The sequence below is a fragment of the Sminthopsis crassicaudata genome, chromosome 1 (assembly GCF_048593235.1).
Source record: "Sminthopsis crassicaudata isolate SCR6 chromosome 1, ASM4859323v1, whole genome shotgun sequence".
NCBI lineage: Eukaryota > Metazoa > Chordata > Mammalia > Dasyuromorphia > Dasyuridae > Sminthopsis > Sminthopsis crassicaudata.
In genome coordinates this window covers 19385239-19402834 of record NC_133617.1, presented here as the reverse complement: position 1 = coordinate 19402834, position 17596 = coordinate 19385239, and the positions used below count along the sequence as shown (strand labels likewise).

The following is a 17596-nucleotide window of genomic DNA, read 5'->3' as shown; positions in this document are numbered from 1 at the left end:
TGACTGTATCTTGCTACACACACACACACACACACACACACACGAGATCTCCTCTTTTCCTCCTTGTCTCCCTGTCACCTTTCCTCTTCTCCCTCCCTCTTCCTCTCCTCTCTCTCTCTCTCCCTCCCTTCTCCCTCATACTTTCCCTTAGCAGAGAACACTGCAGCCGGCGCTCTCGGTACCGTAAGCCCGAGAACTGCTTCGTGAAACAGAACCAGAGGCAGCTGCCACAAAAATCACGACAGGGGCAGGAAATAAACACGGAGACAATTTTGTAATCAATGATTTTATCGTTGAAAATGGAAGCAAATATTTTGACAGAATACTATGGCCGCTCTATAAGAGCCGATCGTGGAATAATTCACTGGTTCTCCTCTGGGCTATCACAACTTAAGAAAACAACCAACCAGCCATCCCCGCGCACTCCCCCTCCCGCCCCCCAGCTTCAGGCACTGACTGTTTGTGCCTAGTTAGGCATCCATTCACTTAAATAAGACACAAGCAACAAATGAAAATCAGAGTGACTTTTCCTTGCCCTCTTCGCACCTCAGAACCACGTTCCTTCTAGCACCCCCCCAGCGCGGGCAACCGGGCCCGTGCTCCAATCGGACCAGACTAGGGTCGCGGAAACAGCACGCACCTCTGCGCACCCCAGTCGCTCCACAGACTGTTTCCCTTTCACACACCTCATCAGCCACTTCCGTACAAAAGGGGGCCAGAGGCTCGGGGCCGCCCCGACCCTTTCCCACGGTCCCCACCCCACCAGCGGCCCCCGAAGCTCCACCCCACCAGCAGACTTTCCAGGTCCAACCTGAGACACTCAGTCCTTCCGCAGAAGCCTTGCTCTCCACGCTATGAGACAGATGAACAGAGCCCGGGTCCCCGCTGCCCCGAGGCTTGCCCCCCAGGAAAGGCTGAGTGTGCCGGCTCATGCAGGCATGCAGGGCGAGGGGGACGGGAAGGGCAGCCCCAGGCAGGGGTAAAGGGCAGGAGGAGGCGCCCCAGCGGATCCAGCCACTTCTCACTCGTGTCACAGACCACTCGCTCCCACATGCATCAAGCACCATCTCTCCACGGATCTCGGAAGCTTAATGGGAAGTCTGTTTGAAATAGGGAGGGAGGGAGAACAAAATGCAGGGGGAGGGGGCCCTGAGTACAGTAACTTGTATGTGTGGACTTAGCAAAGGGAAGGGCGCTCGGTTAGTGGAAAGACAATTTTTTTCCCTCTGGCACGGCATCAGAGCGAGACAGGAAACAACAGAAAAGTCAAGACTACAGGATCCATGCTCCCCTTTTGAGTTTCACGTGGTTGGTGCCCAAGGGCTGGGCAGGCAGCGCAGGGTCACCGCACGCCCACGTCCTTGTCCTGGGGCACCCACGCCTGCCAGGCACTAGCCCCGAACCTGAAAACATGATGCTTCAAGTAAGAAACGGTCAAGATGCCAGCACCCGCGCCAGTCTGGACAGAGCTGCCTCCCGAGAGCCCGAGGCCTGGGACAACCTGCCCCGCGTCTACAGCAGGAGGGAGGCGGAGAAGGGGGAACTGCCGGCTTCCCCGGAGGGCAACGAGAAGAGGCCCATCCCAAGAGCCCAGAGGGGAGGCCGGGAGGGCGGGCCAGGCCGCCCTCGGACCGCTCCCGGCTTCCTTTCGCCAAGTCCTTCCCCGACTCCCTTCGTGCCACAGACGGGGCAGCACAAAGTGGCTACTGCTCTGATTGTTCTAAGATGAATGTTTATATAAAATAATATTTTATCTTCATTTTATAAACATACACAGTGCTGTCCCTTTCAAATTAAGGAAAAATACACACACACAAATACTGCAAAGTAGCAAAATACAGAGGGAAAAAAGCTACTTTTGGTTTTGGCAAGTTTAAAAAAACAAACTCTAAAGAGCGACGTGGCATCCATTGGTCCCTATTCTGCAACGACAACGACAACGATAATGCTAAAAAGAGGCTGGGCACAACACTGAATCTGAATGGTTTGGTTTCCAAAATTCAGAATATCTGGAACTTTAAAAGTAGCACTTTTTTTTTTGTTTCTTTAAAGTTCAACAAACAGTCACGGAACACTTAAAACATCAGAAAGGCTTTTGATAAAAAGCTCCCCTTTTTAAATGGCGGCTCCCTCGTGTGCGGGGAATGGCTGGCGGCCTCCCGCGCCTCCCGCCCACTTCCCGACTCTTGGGCCTTCACGCGGCTATCTTCGCCATCTGCTGCTCCAACTTGGAGATGCGCTCGTCTTGATTGCAGATCGTGTCTTTGATGGACTTGATCTCTTTCAGGATCTCGTCCAACTTGGCTTCATTTTGCTAAGGAAGGAGAAGACAAAGGGGAGCTTGTGAGAGTGTCGGGAACACAACTTCGTGAGTGGGGAAAAGCCCCAACTCTGATGTTCAAGACAGAAATGAAAACACGGTCCTCAGGCCTGGGAAACCGGACTATTATGGGGGAAGCTCCGACAGTTAGGATGAAACTGGAAGGAGGAGCGTTTTTAATGAGTTTCTGGAGGCAGGACCCTGCACTATATACCCAAGAGTCTCTTGTTGGCCCCCATTGGGGGGGGTCAGGCCCGGGTTCAACAAGACCCCACCCTGCACTTCACCAAGGCCAGCCCGTTTCCTCGTTTGTAAGATGAGGCTGCTGGACTCTATGGCTTGCCCAAGGTCACTTCCAGCCCTCATGGTCTAGCTTGGGGTGGCCGTCGGCAGCAGCGGCAGGCCCCCGGCCCCAGAGGTCACACCCTCCCTGGGCCTGTTGACCCCCCCACTCACCATGGCGCCGACGCCGTCGGCCATTCCCTTGGCAGGGCCTATCAGGCCCCCCTTTTTGTTGACCGCGGGCTTGTTGTCCAGCAAGTTCTTCTTGACCACTTTGAGGTCGCGGTTCTTGCCAGGAACGTAGCCGTGCTTCAGGGAAATGAGGAGGGGGTCGGCATTCTTGCCCTCAAACCACTCCTCCGCCTCCAGAGAGGCCTCCGGTCCTGCCGTGTCTGGATACAGGTCATCCTGGAAAAGGTCGGACTGCAAGAGAAGCAAGGTGGGTGAGCCGAGCATCAAGGCAGGGCCGCCTTGTCATACCCACTGCCCGGCAAACAACCTCCTTACCTTCCTGGGAACAGTCATGATGATGGGCTCACACTTCCTCTCATGGAGTTTGAAGAACCTTCAAAGAAAGGAAAAGAAAGAAGTTCAAGAAAGGGCGGCCGACCGTGCCCCCAGAGCTCCCGCCATGCCGGGAGGGGCAGGGAGTCGGGGCTGGCAGCAGCGCCATCCCCGTGCCAGAGATGGAAGGGGGGAGGGGGAACTGCAGTTTCACGTCCAGGATCTCTTCAGAGCCCCATGCCTGCTCAGGCTTTACTGATGTTCACAAGCAAAGAAACCCCAACGACTCCATCCTGACCACCAGAGACCTCCAGGCTTCCCTCAGCAACTGCCCTGACGGATGGTCAAACCCGGGGGCGCAAGAAAACGAGGTTTTCAGAGGGTGGAGGATCAACGAGGTAAAGGCCACTTCACAATCCCATACCCAGAAACGCGATTCTCGTTACAGCCTCCCACTGAGTCCCCCAGTCCTCCACGCTCCCAGCCAGCCTGACCCACCTAGGTAGTAGCCCCCTTTATTCAAATAGCCGCCTTTTATTGGTGCTTTAAGTCTGCAAAAGCCAGCAACTGTGGGAGGTAGATGCTTCTACTGGCTCCATTTTACAGATAAGGAAATTAAGGCAGATGGAGATGAAGTGACAAGTACAGGGTCACACCCCCGCGTCTGAGGCCAGATCCGTACCAGGGCCCTCCTGCTTCCAAGCCTGGTTCTCTCCTATCTGGCTGAATTTCTACCCCAGTTAAGAAGACAAAAGGGCAGCTGGTGGGCAGCACAACGCATGAAGCAGTGAGACAGAATGGTCCCTCTATGGGACTCCAAACGGCTCAGCCCAGAGCCCGGCCCAGCGCTCTGCACCAATGCTCGGCGAACTGCTGCCGAGGGCCAGCGGGGCAAAGCACAATCCTCACGTGAGATTAACTCAACTTAGACAAGAAAGAAAATCGCCGGACGCCGGGCAGGGACTGTGGGGGCTGAGCCCGGGCAGCCTCTTACCTGGCAATCTCACATTTGTTGACGTCGAGCCCTCTCTTGGGCATGTAGCCCATGCCCCTCTGAGGCTCTTTGCTGCTGAAAGTGTTGAGGTAGTGGACGTAGGGGGATTCATCCGTGATCTCGAAGTAGCGGATGCTGCTGTCACCCTGCCAGGGCAAGAACAGGACATCGTCCCCGTCAGCAGATGAGGGCCAAGGGCACCTCTTCTCCCGCTCAAAAGCGCCCCGCTCAGGCCCGCTAATCAGGCTAACCTGGCGGGCGGGCCAGCCCCGAGGAGGCCCCAGAAGAAGCGGCCACACAGACTGTTAGTCCGCGGGACGGGACGTTTAAGAGTGGGACACGTTTCTTGTCTTTTAAAAAAGAAAATGGCAATTAAGGCTGGTCACATGGAAGGGGATTCTGTTCGGCCAAAGGGGGCGGGGAAATGAGAGAATTCCGAAGAGCCCCTGGACATCAGGGAGGTGACGCCACAGCCTGAAGTGGAGAGGCCGGGGGCAAGGTCACCTGCCTCGCGCTCCCCTCCAGAGCCACTGGGCTCCCATGGCCAGAGAGCCATCAGAAGGCCTGGAAACAGCCTAGAATGGGGGGAGGCCTTGGGCTTTTAAGTGTCTCAGTCAGACTGAGGTGAAGCCCCTTCAGCGACTAAGGCTAGAAAAGAGGTAAAGCACTCTCACCAGTCAAATACAGGAACACATGAGCGCATTATTCAAAATCTGGGAGGAAAAGGTCAAACTGAAACAATCCCTGCTCAGATGCCCTCTGAGTCAATCAGGGCCTAGTGGGCTTGGCCTGGACCTCTGGCTGTCCACTCAGAGAAGAGGGACCGGAGCCACCAGACAGGGAGTCCCCAGCCCAAGAGTAAGGGCCTGTGCTCTTGGGGGGAGGGCACACTTTGGAAAGAAAGTGTCCTCCACGTGCTTCATGGGAAGGGAGAAAGGGCATTTTCCTCCAGAGATTTAGCCAGCACTTGGTGGGGGAAGAGAGGAGGGGGGGAGAAGCACTTCAGGGATAGATCAAGCACCATCATCCCCCCAAACACACACACACACACTCCCCCTGCCCCACACCCACGGCGCTGCTTACCTTCCCACATAAGTAGATGATGCTGGTATCAGGGTCATAGAAGGGCAGTAAGACGCCATTGCTGGTGTCCATTTCATGAAGGGCGATGGGCTCCTGCATGTTTTTCTGCAAATAAATGGGCAGAAGGTTAACAGCGGCTGCTGAGGCCGGCACCCCTTAGCCAGAGCAGAGTGGGGGGCAAGCAGGCGGAACAGGGCCCTTCCTGGGACCCTCTTCCTTCTCCGGGTCTCAGTTTTTCTGAGAGGAGCCTGCATGGGCGCATCTCCAACAGAGTCTGACCTGTGGGAGTGTGCCCGGTGGGAGGGTGGCCGCACTGCTGGGGAGGTGGGGAGCTCCTCCTCAGTGATGGCCGCCAAGCACAAGCGAACGGCCGCCTTGGCAGGCAGGGCTCTTCCACTCAGCTCTTAAAGTTTTCTGCAGTAAAGAGCTCTAATAAGCACCTGCTGTATGCCCTAGAGGTGCTGTGGGGCAGAAGCAGGGGACTGGGGGGAGGGGGGCTGCCAGTCCCTTGACTTAGCACACACACATAAGAGGGACCTGGGGAGGGTCTTACCGGGTTCCAGAGAGCGAGCTGCCGCTCACTCATGCGGCTGAAACCGGTGGTGAAGACGTTGCCGTCCGCTAGAAAGATGGCTCTCATGGGCCGAGCTCCTTCATGTGCCTTTTCCTTTTCCTGAAACACATTCACCAAGAAAAATCAGGACCCTGCCTCCAAGAGACGGCCAACCTACCCCAGGCTGGAGGAGGCCCCTGAGGAGCGGCTGCTGCACAGGGCCTAGTGAAGGCCGAGCAGCCGAGGTACAAAAACGGGGACCTGTCCCGGGGCCCCGGGGCCGGCAACCCCGCTCACTTCCTCCACAGGTGGCAGGGCTCACTCTGCTTCACCCCACAGCGTGGCAAAGATGCTAACCCAGGACAGAGGGACTATGGGAAGACGGTCACAAAACTGGCGCTAATGAGACCAACCCCTCGGGGAACCATCCGGACTGTTCCCGCCCTTGGACTCCGGGATCTCAGGGGGTCAGAGGCAGAAAGGGCGGGCCCACGGAGACCAACATGGTCAGAGCAGGTGGTCCTCAGTTAGGGGACAGCTAGGTGCACAGTGACCTGGAAAGGTGACCAACAGGAGGTCACCGCGCTGGCAGAGTGAGGAACCGAGTTTAGGACGGGGTAAGCACAGCGAGGCTGCCCTCCAAGACCACAGAAACAATGGGACAGTACAGACCAAGGCCAGGCCCCCTCCCACTGGGAGTCTGGAGGCAGGGCTAGGGGGCAGGGAAGGGGTGGGGAGTTTCACTGGGGAGGCGGGGTGACTTTAGAATGCAAAAAAAAAAAAAAAAAAAAAAAAAAAGAGAGACATGAATAACTCCTTCAAAAGGCTTTCCTGAGCTGTGAGGAGAGAGTGGGCAGAGAGGGAGCCCAAGGGAAGCCAGGAGGTGGAACGGTGCTCCAGATAAAGCCTGCAAGCCCCAGCAGGACGGCTCAGCTGCACCAGGAGGGTTTTTCCATTTACGTTACGCTGACAACAGGTGCCGTAGCTGCCATCACTACACTAGGCAGTGGAAATGATGGGAACTGACTAATGTCACATCAAAAACAGCAGGGGAGGGGGAAAAGGATGGTTGCTCTGAACCCTGTGTGTACCCCCTGGCAGGCTGGCACATGCCCCCCCCCCATACTCACAGCCACGATCTCCTGCTTGCGGGGGTCGATCACTCTCACTTTTTTGTCTTTGGAAGCTGTACATATGAGACTCCCGTTTCTGTTCCAGCTCACGTTATAGATCATGTCTGAGTGCATGTCATCCAGGGTTATGAGGGCTTCCCCCGTCCCCACGTTCCAGATGATGACGGCATTATCACAACCTGAAGGAAACATCCTCCATTAAAGAGGGAACACACGTGAAGGAAGCTTCAAGCAGAAGAGGAAGGGTCAAAGGAAGCGAAAAGGAGAGGGCTCCATCACCAGGCTCTGGGCCTCCATTTCCCCAACTGTAAAAGGGAGGGTGTAAACTTGATGGTGTCTCTTTAAGGGTTTTTCCAGCTCTTCTAATTCTGTAGGACTGATTATTCAGGACTCAAAACCAACAGATAAACAAGGATTTTGGGGAAGGAGAAGCCAGCAACCCTCGAACTACCCAATGTTTTCATCAACTCAGTTGGAGATTTCTTGAATGATTAAAGGTTTTCTGAGAAAGCAAGCTTCATCTTCAGAGTAAAAGAAAAGCCGGAATGCTAAGAGTGTGTGTGTGTGTGCGCGCACTTGTTTACAGAGAAAAGAAGCAGAGACTGAACCACTATTGGAAGCCACTCAGCAAAGGGAAAGGGGATCTCGCCATCAGCGGTAAAGTCTCAAGTGAGGCAGCGGATCAGTTACTTCTAAGAACGAACGCAAGACAAAAAAATTACGTTTTGTTTCACAATGGATCTTATTTTCAATCAGAGAAAGGAAGAGCAAACTGACATGGGCAAGAACCCCCAAATTAATTTGAGAGGACTAGAACTGTCAACCAGTACATTACACCCGCTATGTGACATATTATAAATTAAGGGGGGCACTGTGGCAGCAATGAAGAAGACACCAGAAGGGGGTGGTCTTTGTTCAATGACAGCAAGTGAACACTCAGCCCTGGCCCAGAGGTCTGGGTGGGGAGGAACTGAAGAAAAGAGCCAGCCTTCTGCCAGAAGGGCACGGAGCCTTCAGCAGCCCCACGCCCGCAGAGGGCAGCCAAGGGAACTGGCAGCAAGGACGCTCCTACCTGCGCTGAGCAGAACATTGCGTGCGGTTGGATGCCAAGCCACTATGCCAACTCGCTTGGAATGGCCTTCCAAAATCACCACGGGTTCAGTCAGGGAAAGGGTGAGTCCATTTTCTGGGATCTGCCACACCTGCACAAGACAAAAAGGAACAGAGACCCTGAGAATGCACCGGATGGCTAACGAGGCTGCAGTCTTCCCTCCCAGTGTGACGCGACACGGCAAGAATGATGGGACTGGATGTGGCCGGTGAAAGCACCCAGGCCTCCGCCTGCTCCTTTCAATACTGGTCAGGTGGTCACCTGAGAGCTTTCTGCTTGGCTAAGGACTCCACATTTGGAGGCCGGGGCTGGACGACTAAGGAGGACAAGGCCCCAGTCCCTTACGTCTCACATAACGGCCCACCATATGTGACACTGTGCAGCCTTAGTTAACATTAAGCAGTATGACAAGGCCAAAAGATTACGATTACCACGGATACATGTATGGTTTATTTACATTTCAGTTCAGTGAAAAATATGCCAGAGAGAGAAATAAGAAAACCAGGCCCTGCTCTCAAGGAGTTTCCCATCTGATTCTTGAAATATCCAAGACTGCCTGGGCACCGACAGGTTACCGATGCCTTGGGGGGCACAGATTGCCGCCGCTGCTCCAGCTGAGAGAGTGGAAGATCCTGCAGCCAGCCCGGTGCCAAGAGAGCACGCTCTGAAGTCCTTAAGAGAAGATGCACTCCCGGAAGTACTTACAGCTCAGCCCAGCATAGCCTAATAACCCCTAGCCGACTGAATGGATGCACTGGACTAGGAAAAGTCGCCCCAGTCTCCAAGAATCCAGGGTCGCTGCCACCACAAGGAAGGAGGAGGAGGGCAGGTCATTTTTCTTCCACAAGGAAACCCAGTTCCAGGCCTAGTTCTGCTGGTTGTACACTAGTGACTGAGCGAGCATAGGGTCACCCTTCCCAGGCCCACATTTCCTCACCTGTCTCCTGAGGGGTCTCTTCCAAGCTCACACTGATCTCAGATTTGTGGGGATTAAACAGACAGACGCAGTGTAGCATGAAGTGTGTGTGGGCCCCAGGAAGACCCCGCTGATGGTTTAGGCTTATTCCTGCTCTTCTGCGGCCTTGCTGTATCAGGTATTTAGGTGACAGTTGTACCAGGCACCCTTCTGAAGCTACTACTGCCTCACAAACACTGAACTTTTAAAAGTCCCTCCCCCTGAAATGTGGGGGAAAGGGGCAGCTCGGTGGCGCAGCGGATAGAGCCCCAGCCCTGAAGTCAGGAAGACCTGAGTTCAAATCTGACCTCAGATACTTAACATTTCCTGGCTGTGTGATCCCAGGCACTTAACCCCAATTGCCTCAACAAGAAAAAAGAAAAGTAAAATGTGGAAAAAATCTAAAATTCCTATGATTTCTTTGTTTACAAATTCTAGGGAGGCTGCACAACAGGCCACCCGTGGCACTCATCTCTGAGACCAAACAGGGCTCCCTTTGACCTTTCCTCTGCCACGGCCTCCCTGGCCCCCTTCCTCTAAGCAAGCAGCCTCTATACCACTGGACTGGGCGGTTCAGCAGCATCTCTCACCCCCGCTCTGCCTCTGTCCCTCTGCCTGTCACAGGGGGCAGATGAGGAGATTCAGGAGGCTCAGGAGCCTGAGGCCGCTTACTCTGAGCCAAAAGGCCATAAAGACCAGTGTCTTGTGAGGGCTGAAGGTCTGGGCTCAGATTCTTCACCTGCTGCTTACAAGCTGCATAACCAGGCCGTTTCCTTGCCTGATGGACAGAAAGGACCCTGGTCCTGCAGCCCAGCACTTGTGCTGCGAGGTAACAACCTCATCAACTTGGCGGGCAGTTCCCTGCCAGCTCGTCCTGCTCTGCTCGGACGGGTGCTGCCCCGGGGACACCAGTCTCGGGTTCTTCTGGACATGAGGGTAACAGCTGGAAGGAGCAGCCGGCGAGGCGGCGGGACCGGGAGTCTGGAGGACTCCTTCCCAGGTGCAGACCAGGACCTGGAAGTGATTGGGCTGTTTGGCCGTGGACAGGTCACTTCACCCTGCCATTGGTCTCCGCTTCCTCTTCTGGAAAATGAGCTGGAGGAGGAAGGGGCAAGTCCTTGCTGAGGAAGCACGCACGGGGTCACAGAGATTTGTGGGCCGGACATGACACTGTCTGCCACCACCACCAGGGAGCACCTGGGGAGCATCTCAGAACTGGAGGGGCCAGGGGCTGTCAGCCCGGTCGTGGTGGCCCGTGGCCTGCAGGGGGCAGCAGAGCTCCATGCACACTGCAGGCTGAATAAAGGCTGGTCTGGAGGCAGGAAGGGAGAGGGCCGCGCTCCAGGTGGGCCTGGGCAATGGCCGGGCTCAGAGGGTCTCGCTCTTTGTTCGGGGTGGAAGTAATTACTCAAAAATAGTCCCTGGCCCAGAAGGATCGACCTGGAGACTGTCAGTGCTTGGTAAAGCGGGCTCGTTACCCGGGACCCAGACCTTGCTCCCATGGCCTCTCGCCGTCCCGTCCTTGATAATCTCGGATCCTTTCTACCTTCAGAAACATTCTCTGCAGAGCCCACAGGCTTAACAAAGGAGACTACCGGAGGGACCGTGTCACAGGAAAGTTCGAGCGGGGCAGAGCTCAGCAGCCCCCTGGCCCTTGGGGGTCAGTTACCTTCCCTGGAGCCCCCAGACCAGCTCACCGACAGCCAGCCCACTCGAGGAGCGCCAACGGGCCCAGACAGCAGCCCATGTCCACGAAGTCCTCTCCCCCATCCAGCCAATCAGTGCCATTAGAAAGGGGATGTCAACAGGCCATCCTATAGTTCAAATTTCAGGTGCAATTTCCTTTCTCCAGCTCATTGTACAGATGAGGAAACTGAGGCAAACAGGGAGAAGTGACTTATCCAGAGTCACACAGCTAGTACCTGTCTGGGGCTGGATTTGAATTCAGAGCTTCCCGACTCCAGGCCCAAAGCTCTAGGCTGCCAGAAAGCTACCCACAAGAAAACGATACACAAGAAGCATGAAGTGGCTCTGCTCAGATCAGGCTCTTGCCCACCTTCATCTCCCTGATGACCCCTCCTCTGATGCCCTCCCCTCAGCCTCTCTCCTCTTCAGGAGGACCCCCACGAGGGCCTGCTTCTCCCTCCTTGTGTTCCCCTGGGGAGGGGGGCAGGGGGCCCAGGGACCGACCTGCTGACCCGACCAAGCCTAACACCAGACGCCAGGGAGCTGATCAGTTCCCTTGGGGGAGGAGTTTCCTTGGTCTCTGTCAAACAAGCAAAGGGGCCCGTTTGTGGGGACCGCCTGCTGAGCCGCCTCACACGCTGCATCATCTCTCTGAAGGACTTCCCTTCTCCAGCTGTAGGAGGCAGGAACAGCTAGCTTGTGCAGGAAGAAGCTGCCCTGCTGCCCCCTTGACCACACTGCCCAGGGTCTCCATTTCCGAGCCTGATCAGGCTGGGCCGGCTGCTGAGGATTTCTAGTAACCCTTACTGAAAATGGGTTACCTGGGGTTATCGTTCAGACAGGAACGGCAGAAAGAGCTAACAGGGAAATCTCGGGGGAGAAAACTCTGGAATCTGCTGAATTCCACCCCCCCAAACACCGATCACTCCCCTTTTCATGATGGAGGCCTGGGCGTTTTCCTCTCATACGCAGAGCCTTCATGGAACAACAGTAAACACAACCCAAGGCCCTGGGGCTGACCACAGGGGCCCAGTTCTGGCTTGTTTCCTCACCTCCTAAATGGGGACAATGACCCATGTGCTCAGTCAGCCTTAGGCAAAGACCAAGGAAGCATCCTCTGCCCACTGCGAGAGATGGCAATCACTTGACAGGCCCTGACAGGTCACTGGCCAAGTCAGTGGGAAGGCTTTTGAGAGAAACTGTTAAAAATTGACACCTCCACGGCTGTCTCTAAATTTAGTGTCGTATTTAAGATTCAACAAGCTTGTGAGGCAAGTCCTACATCAGATAAGGAAACCGAGGTAGAGCGAAGGAGAGCAAACCTGTCTTCCTACCAGTAAGTCCGGTATTCTCCCCACTATGTCACGTACTTCATTTATTAGCACTTCTTGAGAGGCAACCTGTCACAGGAGCATGAGAACCGGCCTCAGAACCTGGAAGGGCTGGCCGGCTTCTTCAACTCCCACTCGGATTGGGACTGGTGCAGGGCAACCTCTCAATGCGTAGAAGGCCAGTCACTAAGACTATACATTACAGACTAAGTGGGAAATACCAAGGAGCAGCAAATTTATGGGTTTTGCATTTTTCACATACAATTTTATTGTATCTGTAAATATAAAAACCTTCTTCGATTATGTGCCATGCCAAAAAACAAGTTAGGGTCTATTGCAGCACGTGGTGGGTAGTTGCGAACCCCTGCCCTCACCCCACCGTGTGCCTGGTGCATAGCAGCTACTTAATGCCTGGGCACCACAGACCGATGAAGTCCCAAGTCCAGTTCTTCTCTTCTACTGAATTTAAGTTCGGATATTTCTCACTCATCACTGTCGTCTTATATGTACTGGACTAGAAACGCCTTAAAGATAGGATCTGATCTTATCTTTGCCCCAGCATGCACAATCACCAAGCAGCCATACAGGCAAAAGATCACCAAGAGCATTGGTTCATTTGTGTGCTCTTTCAGCTTCAGGTTGGGCATCGAGAACGGTCAGGATTTCCTCCCCAGCTCGGCTTCAACTTCAAACACATGATTCTGTGTCTTTAATACGGAATCCGGCTCCGTCCAGCACAAGGCCAAATGTCTGCTCCACTTTGGTGAAGCCCAAGTTAATTAGCCATTTGAGGAGAGTGCAAACGAGGTCAGGGTCATTGCTCTGTGGGTCTGTTATGTCACTGGCCTGCACTCACGTCCCATCTTAAAAAAAACAATCTTAAGTGGCAGAAAGGGAACTGGAAGAAAAAAAATCTATTGAGATAACTAAGATTTTCCTAGACATGGTGGACACTATCGTCTTTATCTACCAAGGTCAGAGGAATCAGAGAGGAGGAAACAAAGCAATAGTAGAAGCAAGACATGAAAGGCTCCTCAGGGCTGATCTTCAAGAGATTTTTGTTTGCTTCAATGGCAACATCTTCCAAAACTGTTCAGATCTCCCCTTCTCCAACACACACAACTACACACACACTTTGGTTTCCTCTTCATACACAAACTCTGGTTTCCTCTCTGAACCATTCCCAAAAAAATCACCTATTGTGAACATGCCACTGGATTTCAAATTAACCCTGCCGGCCTTCCAAAGAAGGTCTAAAACATAAAGCAAAGGCAAGAAGCAATCTTGAAAGCTGGTGAACCACACATGTGGCATCTTGTCGCAGCTGCAGAGTGGTCCAGCCCCCTTTTGAAACCACTAACCTCATAATCTTCTTAGAAGTGTAAAGAAAGTCACTGCTTTCCTAAATTAACCCAAAAGATTTCTTCCTCCAAAAGGTGAGTCCATATCTTTGAATGTGGGAAATCAAAGACCCTAAAGCTAGACTCGGATTTTCTGGAGTCGTGATATATCCGCTGCAAATAAGCCTACAAGAGAAATGTCATTCGTGTGTGTGTGTGTGTGTGTGTGTGTGTGTGTGTGTGTGTGTGTATATCTTCTGTCCCTTTCTCCATTCCAACAAATGAAAGATAAAGGAAAATTATTCCAGGAAACAATTTTGAGGGGAGTCAATTCTAACATTTCCAGGATTTTTAGTTCTTGTCAAATAATATTGAAATAGTTCAACAGTGACATAACAACATATTCAAGATGATCAATCCACATTTATTGGTGGCACTTGCCATGTATATCACATGTACTGTGTTGACACTTAAAGGGATTTTCACAGAATCAGATAATGGCAAGCATTTTACAGATGAGGAAACTGTGGCCCAGGGGGCAGTCTTTGCTCAAGGTCAAGAAGACAGAGAGTAAGGACCAACAAGTCCTCCTAAGTCCTTGCCACTATATGTAGTATCTCTTGTTGGAAAGAAGAGTGTGACTGAGAGAACAGCTGTGGGGAAAGTATAGAAATCACATCCTAACTGGCCATGTCTCAACCCTGGATGATTCCCACCACCTGCTGATTCTGCTCAGGAAACTGTGCTAACTGGCTAAGCTACAAATCTGGGTCAGATATTCACAACTGGGCCCTCACTGCTGCCAAGCACTCCCTTATGCCTTCCTCTCTAATCTCCCTCTCCCCTCACAGCAGCTTTTCCAGACCTGTTCATTCTTCCTCAAAGCACCCAGAATTCCCCCAGTTCCTCTCAAGAAACACTACCTAATTCGTAGGAGAAAACTGAGGCTGATCACCGAGATCCATTTCCTTCTGTCATTAATCTTCATTCTCCTTCTGACTCCAGGCTCCCGATACTGCTCCCCCTCCCCCCCATCACTCTTTATCTCTTCTCCCTTGGCCGGCCGGATTCCTTTCCATGCCTCCACTTGCTTCTCTCTCTGGTCTGGCTTCCCATTCATCCAGCGAAGCTGCTCTCCTCGGTTACCAAGGACCTACTCACTTGTCCACTTCACAGGCTTATGTTGTGGAGAAAGAGCCAAGTAAATTTTAAAACCCTCTAAAAATGTGAGGAAAACCTTTTATCAGCCACAAAGTCCTACATTCATGTGACTTATTAACAAATACTTGAGTGAACACAGGAGTGAGCCTCTCCAAACTTCAGAAGACTTGAGAGAAAAATGCACCTTGGCAGGCCAGGTGGGTGGGGGCTCTGGGGGCGAGGCGAGAATGGCCTGAGCCTGTGTTCCAGGGCACCCTCCCCTCCCCGTGTTTTGAGGGAAGATGGGGCCTGAGAGTCCCCTAGCAGACCACAATTTGCAGCAGAGGGGGCAATCTTTTGCTTTCACATCTCCAGTGCCTGGCACAGTCCCATGGCATTTCTGAGTCTTCGTGACCGTGTGAGTTTTTCTTGGTAAAGACACCGGATCACCAGATCATTTTACAGGTGAGGAGACTGAGGCAAATAGAGTTAAGTGAGTTGCCCAGCACCACACAGCTGCCAGGTCTTCTGGACTACAGGCTTTATCGGCCATGTCACCCAGTAGCCAACTTAGCACATGGGTCTAGTAAATGCTTTTTTGATGGAGATAAAAGTGATCACATGTTTTCACAATTAATTAAAATAAAGCTACAGAGCATAGACTTGGAAAGCAAGAAAGAACACAATGGTGAATTGAGGGCCTCATCTCTTCAGGAATTCTAGATTTCTGAAGGCCAGTGAAGAAACATCTAAGTACTTCATTTTAAAAAGTATTTATTTCCACTATTAAGCAACAAACTTTCTTTTTTGTGGTCACAGCAATGAGAACATATGATTTCTAAGTAATTCAGTTAGAGAACTTAGTGTGATGGCTAAAAATAAAAATGAAACTTTTTCAGACCAAAACACAAACAAACAAAAAAAAGGAATTCATCAAAAATCAAATGCAAGAGCAAAATTCTGAATCATACAAATCTCCGTTGGGAGAAGCAGGACATCGGCCCTCACCAGTATTTGCAGAGTGGAATTTCTCCTCCAGCTTGGGCCCCTGTGACCCCTGACCACCTCTATTGAACCTCTTTTCTTTCCTTTCTTTTTTTTTTATATGACAACATTATTATTTATCTAAAAGGGAATACCAAATTGCACATAACAGATTTGCAATGTCATGTACAATCGTCTTTTTTTTTCCCTGTTATGGAAATGCTTGTTTTATTTCATAAATTAAAAATAGAATGAATAAAAAAATTTTAATTATTATAAGCTTTTTTTTAAAAAATAGCTTTTTATTTACCAGATATATTCATGGGTAATTTTTCAGCATTGACAATTGCAAAACCTTTTGTTGCAATTTTTCCTCTCCTTTCTCCTTCCCTCTCCCCCCTCCCCCCTATGGCAGGTAGTCCCATAGATGTTAAATATTGAACCTTTTTTGTTAACAAATCTTTTCTGCAGGTGGTAGACCACCCTGCCTAAAGGACCCCTGCAAAATGAAAAGTTTGCATGTTTTCATTACTGGTGAAGTCATCTAAGAAATACTCCATGTAGAAAAATGGAAAGTTGGGATAACTTTTCGGAGTCCAGTAAAGGCTATAAAATGATCAGTAAACGTGGGTCTATACACACAATGTAAAGAATAAGGGGACTTCTGGTCCATATCTGAACACGTCACCCACCTTCTGAGGCAAGTGGGTCCCTCTGAGCATTAGGATCCCCATCTCCCGGATGTGGAAACTGCCCGAGGTCGCGGCCCAATGGCTGCCATAATGGAGGCAGGATGAAAATCCAGAAAGATCTTCCTTACTCCAGGCCCCCCCCCCCGGAAGCCCATCTGCACACCCACCTTTCTTTCTATGGAAGCTTACTAAGCTCCTGCTCCTCCAAATGATCCCAATAAGCATTTTTTTAAATGACAGCAAACTGATAAGGAGCTTGCGAAATGTATGAGGGATGACAGACACCAAACAAAAGTCTTGGAATCACAGACTAGTAACTTAGGGTAGCTTATATACCTCCAGGGAGCCTAGAGCTATAAAAGACCTTTAGGGGGAAAAAAACAGGAAAAAGTTGGGAAACTTAATTAGCTTTTACACAGAAAAAGAATGAGGCACATGGGTATCAGAAGCCTCGAGGTAAGAGGTCACCAGCCAGCCAGCCATGGAGGTCATGGTGCCTTGGCTCCTCATCCATAAAATAAGCAAGTTGGCTTAGCTCATCCATGTCAATGCTTCCATGGCAGGGGCAGAGACTGTCCTGTGAAATCCATTTGCTAGATGAGGTGCAAACTAGGAAAGACAACTTTCCACTGTTTTAAGTTCTAAGATGACAGTCTTGTACCTCCCACCAATAATGTTATTAATATCCAAATGGCCCTGGGTGGAAAGAAAGGTTCCTAAGCCTGATCTATGGGAGTTGCGGAAATGTGGAACCAGAGATTTTTTTCTTTTCAGAATCCAAGTTTGCTCTATCGAGTGAGAACTGTCCCACTAAACACCGTCATGAAGTGAGAAGACCTCAGTTTGGAACCTCCACACCTTTGGCCCTTTCCTACCATGAGGTGGAAGTAGATTTCTAAAAGCCTGTGATCTATTATTTCAGAAGGAAAACTATCAATAGCACCAACATATTTTGCAGGACCCTTGTCACCCTGTGTAAAGATGCCTGAATGCTATCCAGCCCTGAAAAAATGACTTGCCCCAGATGGCACAACAGGGAGGCATCAGACGTGATCTTCTAATTCAGGCCCGAGGCCTTTCCCGCCAACAGCGTTGTGCTACAGCGCTCGCTGTGCACAGCTGTGTTCCCACATCCACAACCCTTTTTGAAGGATGGGGGGTGGGAAGGGGTCAGCCCCCAGAGATGGTCTGAATTTCAGTTGGCCCAGCTTGGCCATTCCTATCTAACCTCTGCTCTTAACAAACCTTTGCTCAAGCACCCTAACTTAAAAGATTCACTTAAAATTATGAGTTTTAGAAAGAGGAAAGTAAAAGTAGATTTTTTTTAAATTCAGGCAAAGTCACTACCACGTAACAGACAATACCCACATAATCACCTCTCAGAACTTTTGCCAGCAAGAAAACTTAAGTTCCTCAGGACCAATTTGAGTGGATATCCCCTGAGCTTAGGATAGTGAAGTTTTGTACACAGTAGGTCCTTTATTACAG

At 51.5% G+C, this 17596-nt stretch overlaps 1 protein-coding gene across 3 annotated transcripts in view; it reads right to left on the bottom strand.

Annotated features, from left to right (window-relative positions):
* Window positions 1–270: 270 nt before the first annotated feature.
* The window catches only part of CORO1C (coronin 1C), a 106051-nt gene continuing 88725 nt past the window's right edge, over window positions 271–17596 (bottom strand). For all 3 annotated transcript variants that reach the window (XM_074295818.1, XM_074295827.1, XM_074295836.1), the window contains exons 4-11: window positions 7942–8071; window positions 6867–7048; window positions 5737–5856; window positions 5184–5288; window positions 4101–4246; window positions 3110–3167; window positions 2777–3025; window positions 271–2314 (exon numbers count right to left, since the gene is read on the bottom strand). In XM_074295818.1, coding sequence (XP_074151919.1) covers window positions 2195–2314; window positions 2777–3025; window positions 3110–3167; window positions 4101–4246; window positions 5184–5288; window positions 5737–5856; window positions 6867–7048; window positions 7942–8071 — 1110 coding nt within the window. In that variant the 3' untranslated portion in view covers window positions 271–2194. The remainder of the gene's footprint in view (window positions 2315–2776; window positions 3026–3109; window positions 3168–4100; window positions 4247–5183; window positions 5289–5736; window positions 5857–6866; window positions 7049–7941; window positions 8072–17596) is intronic.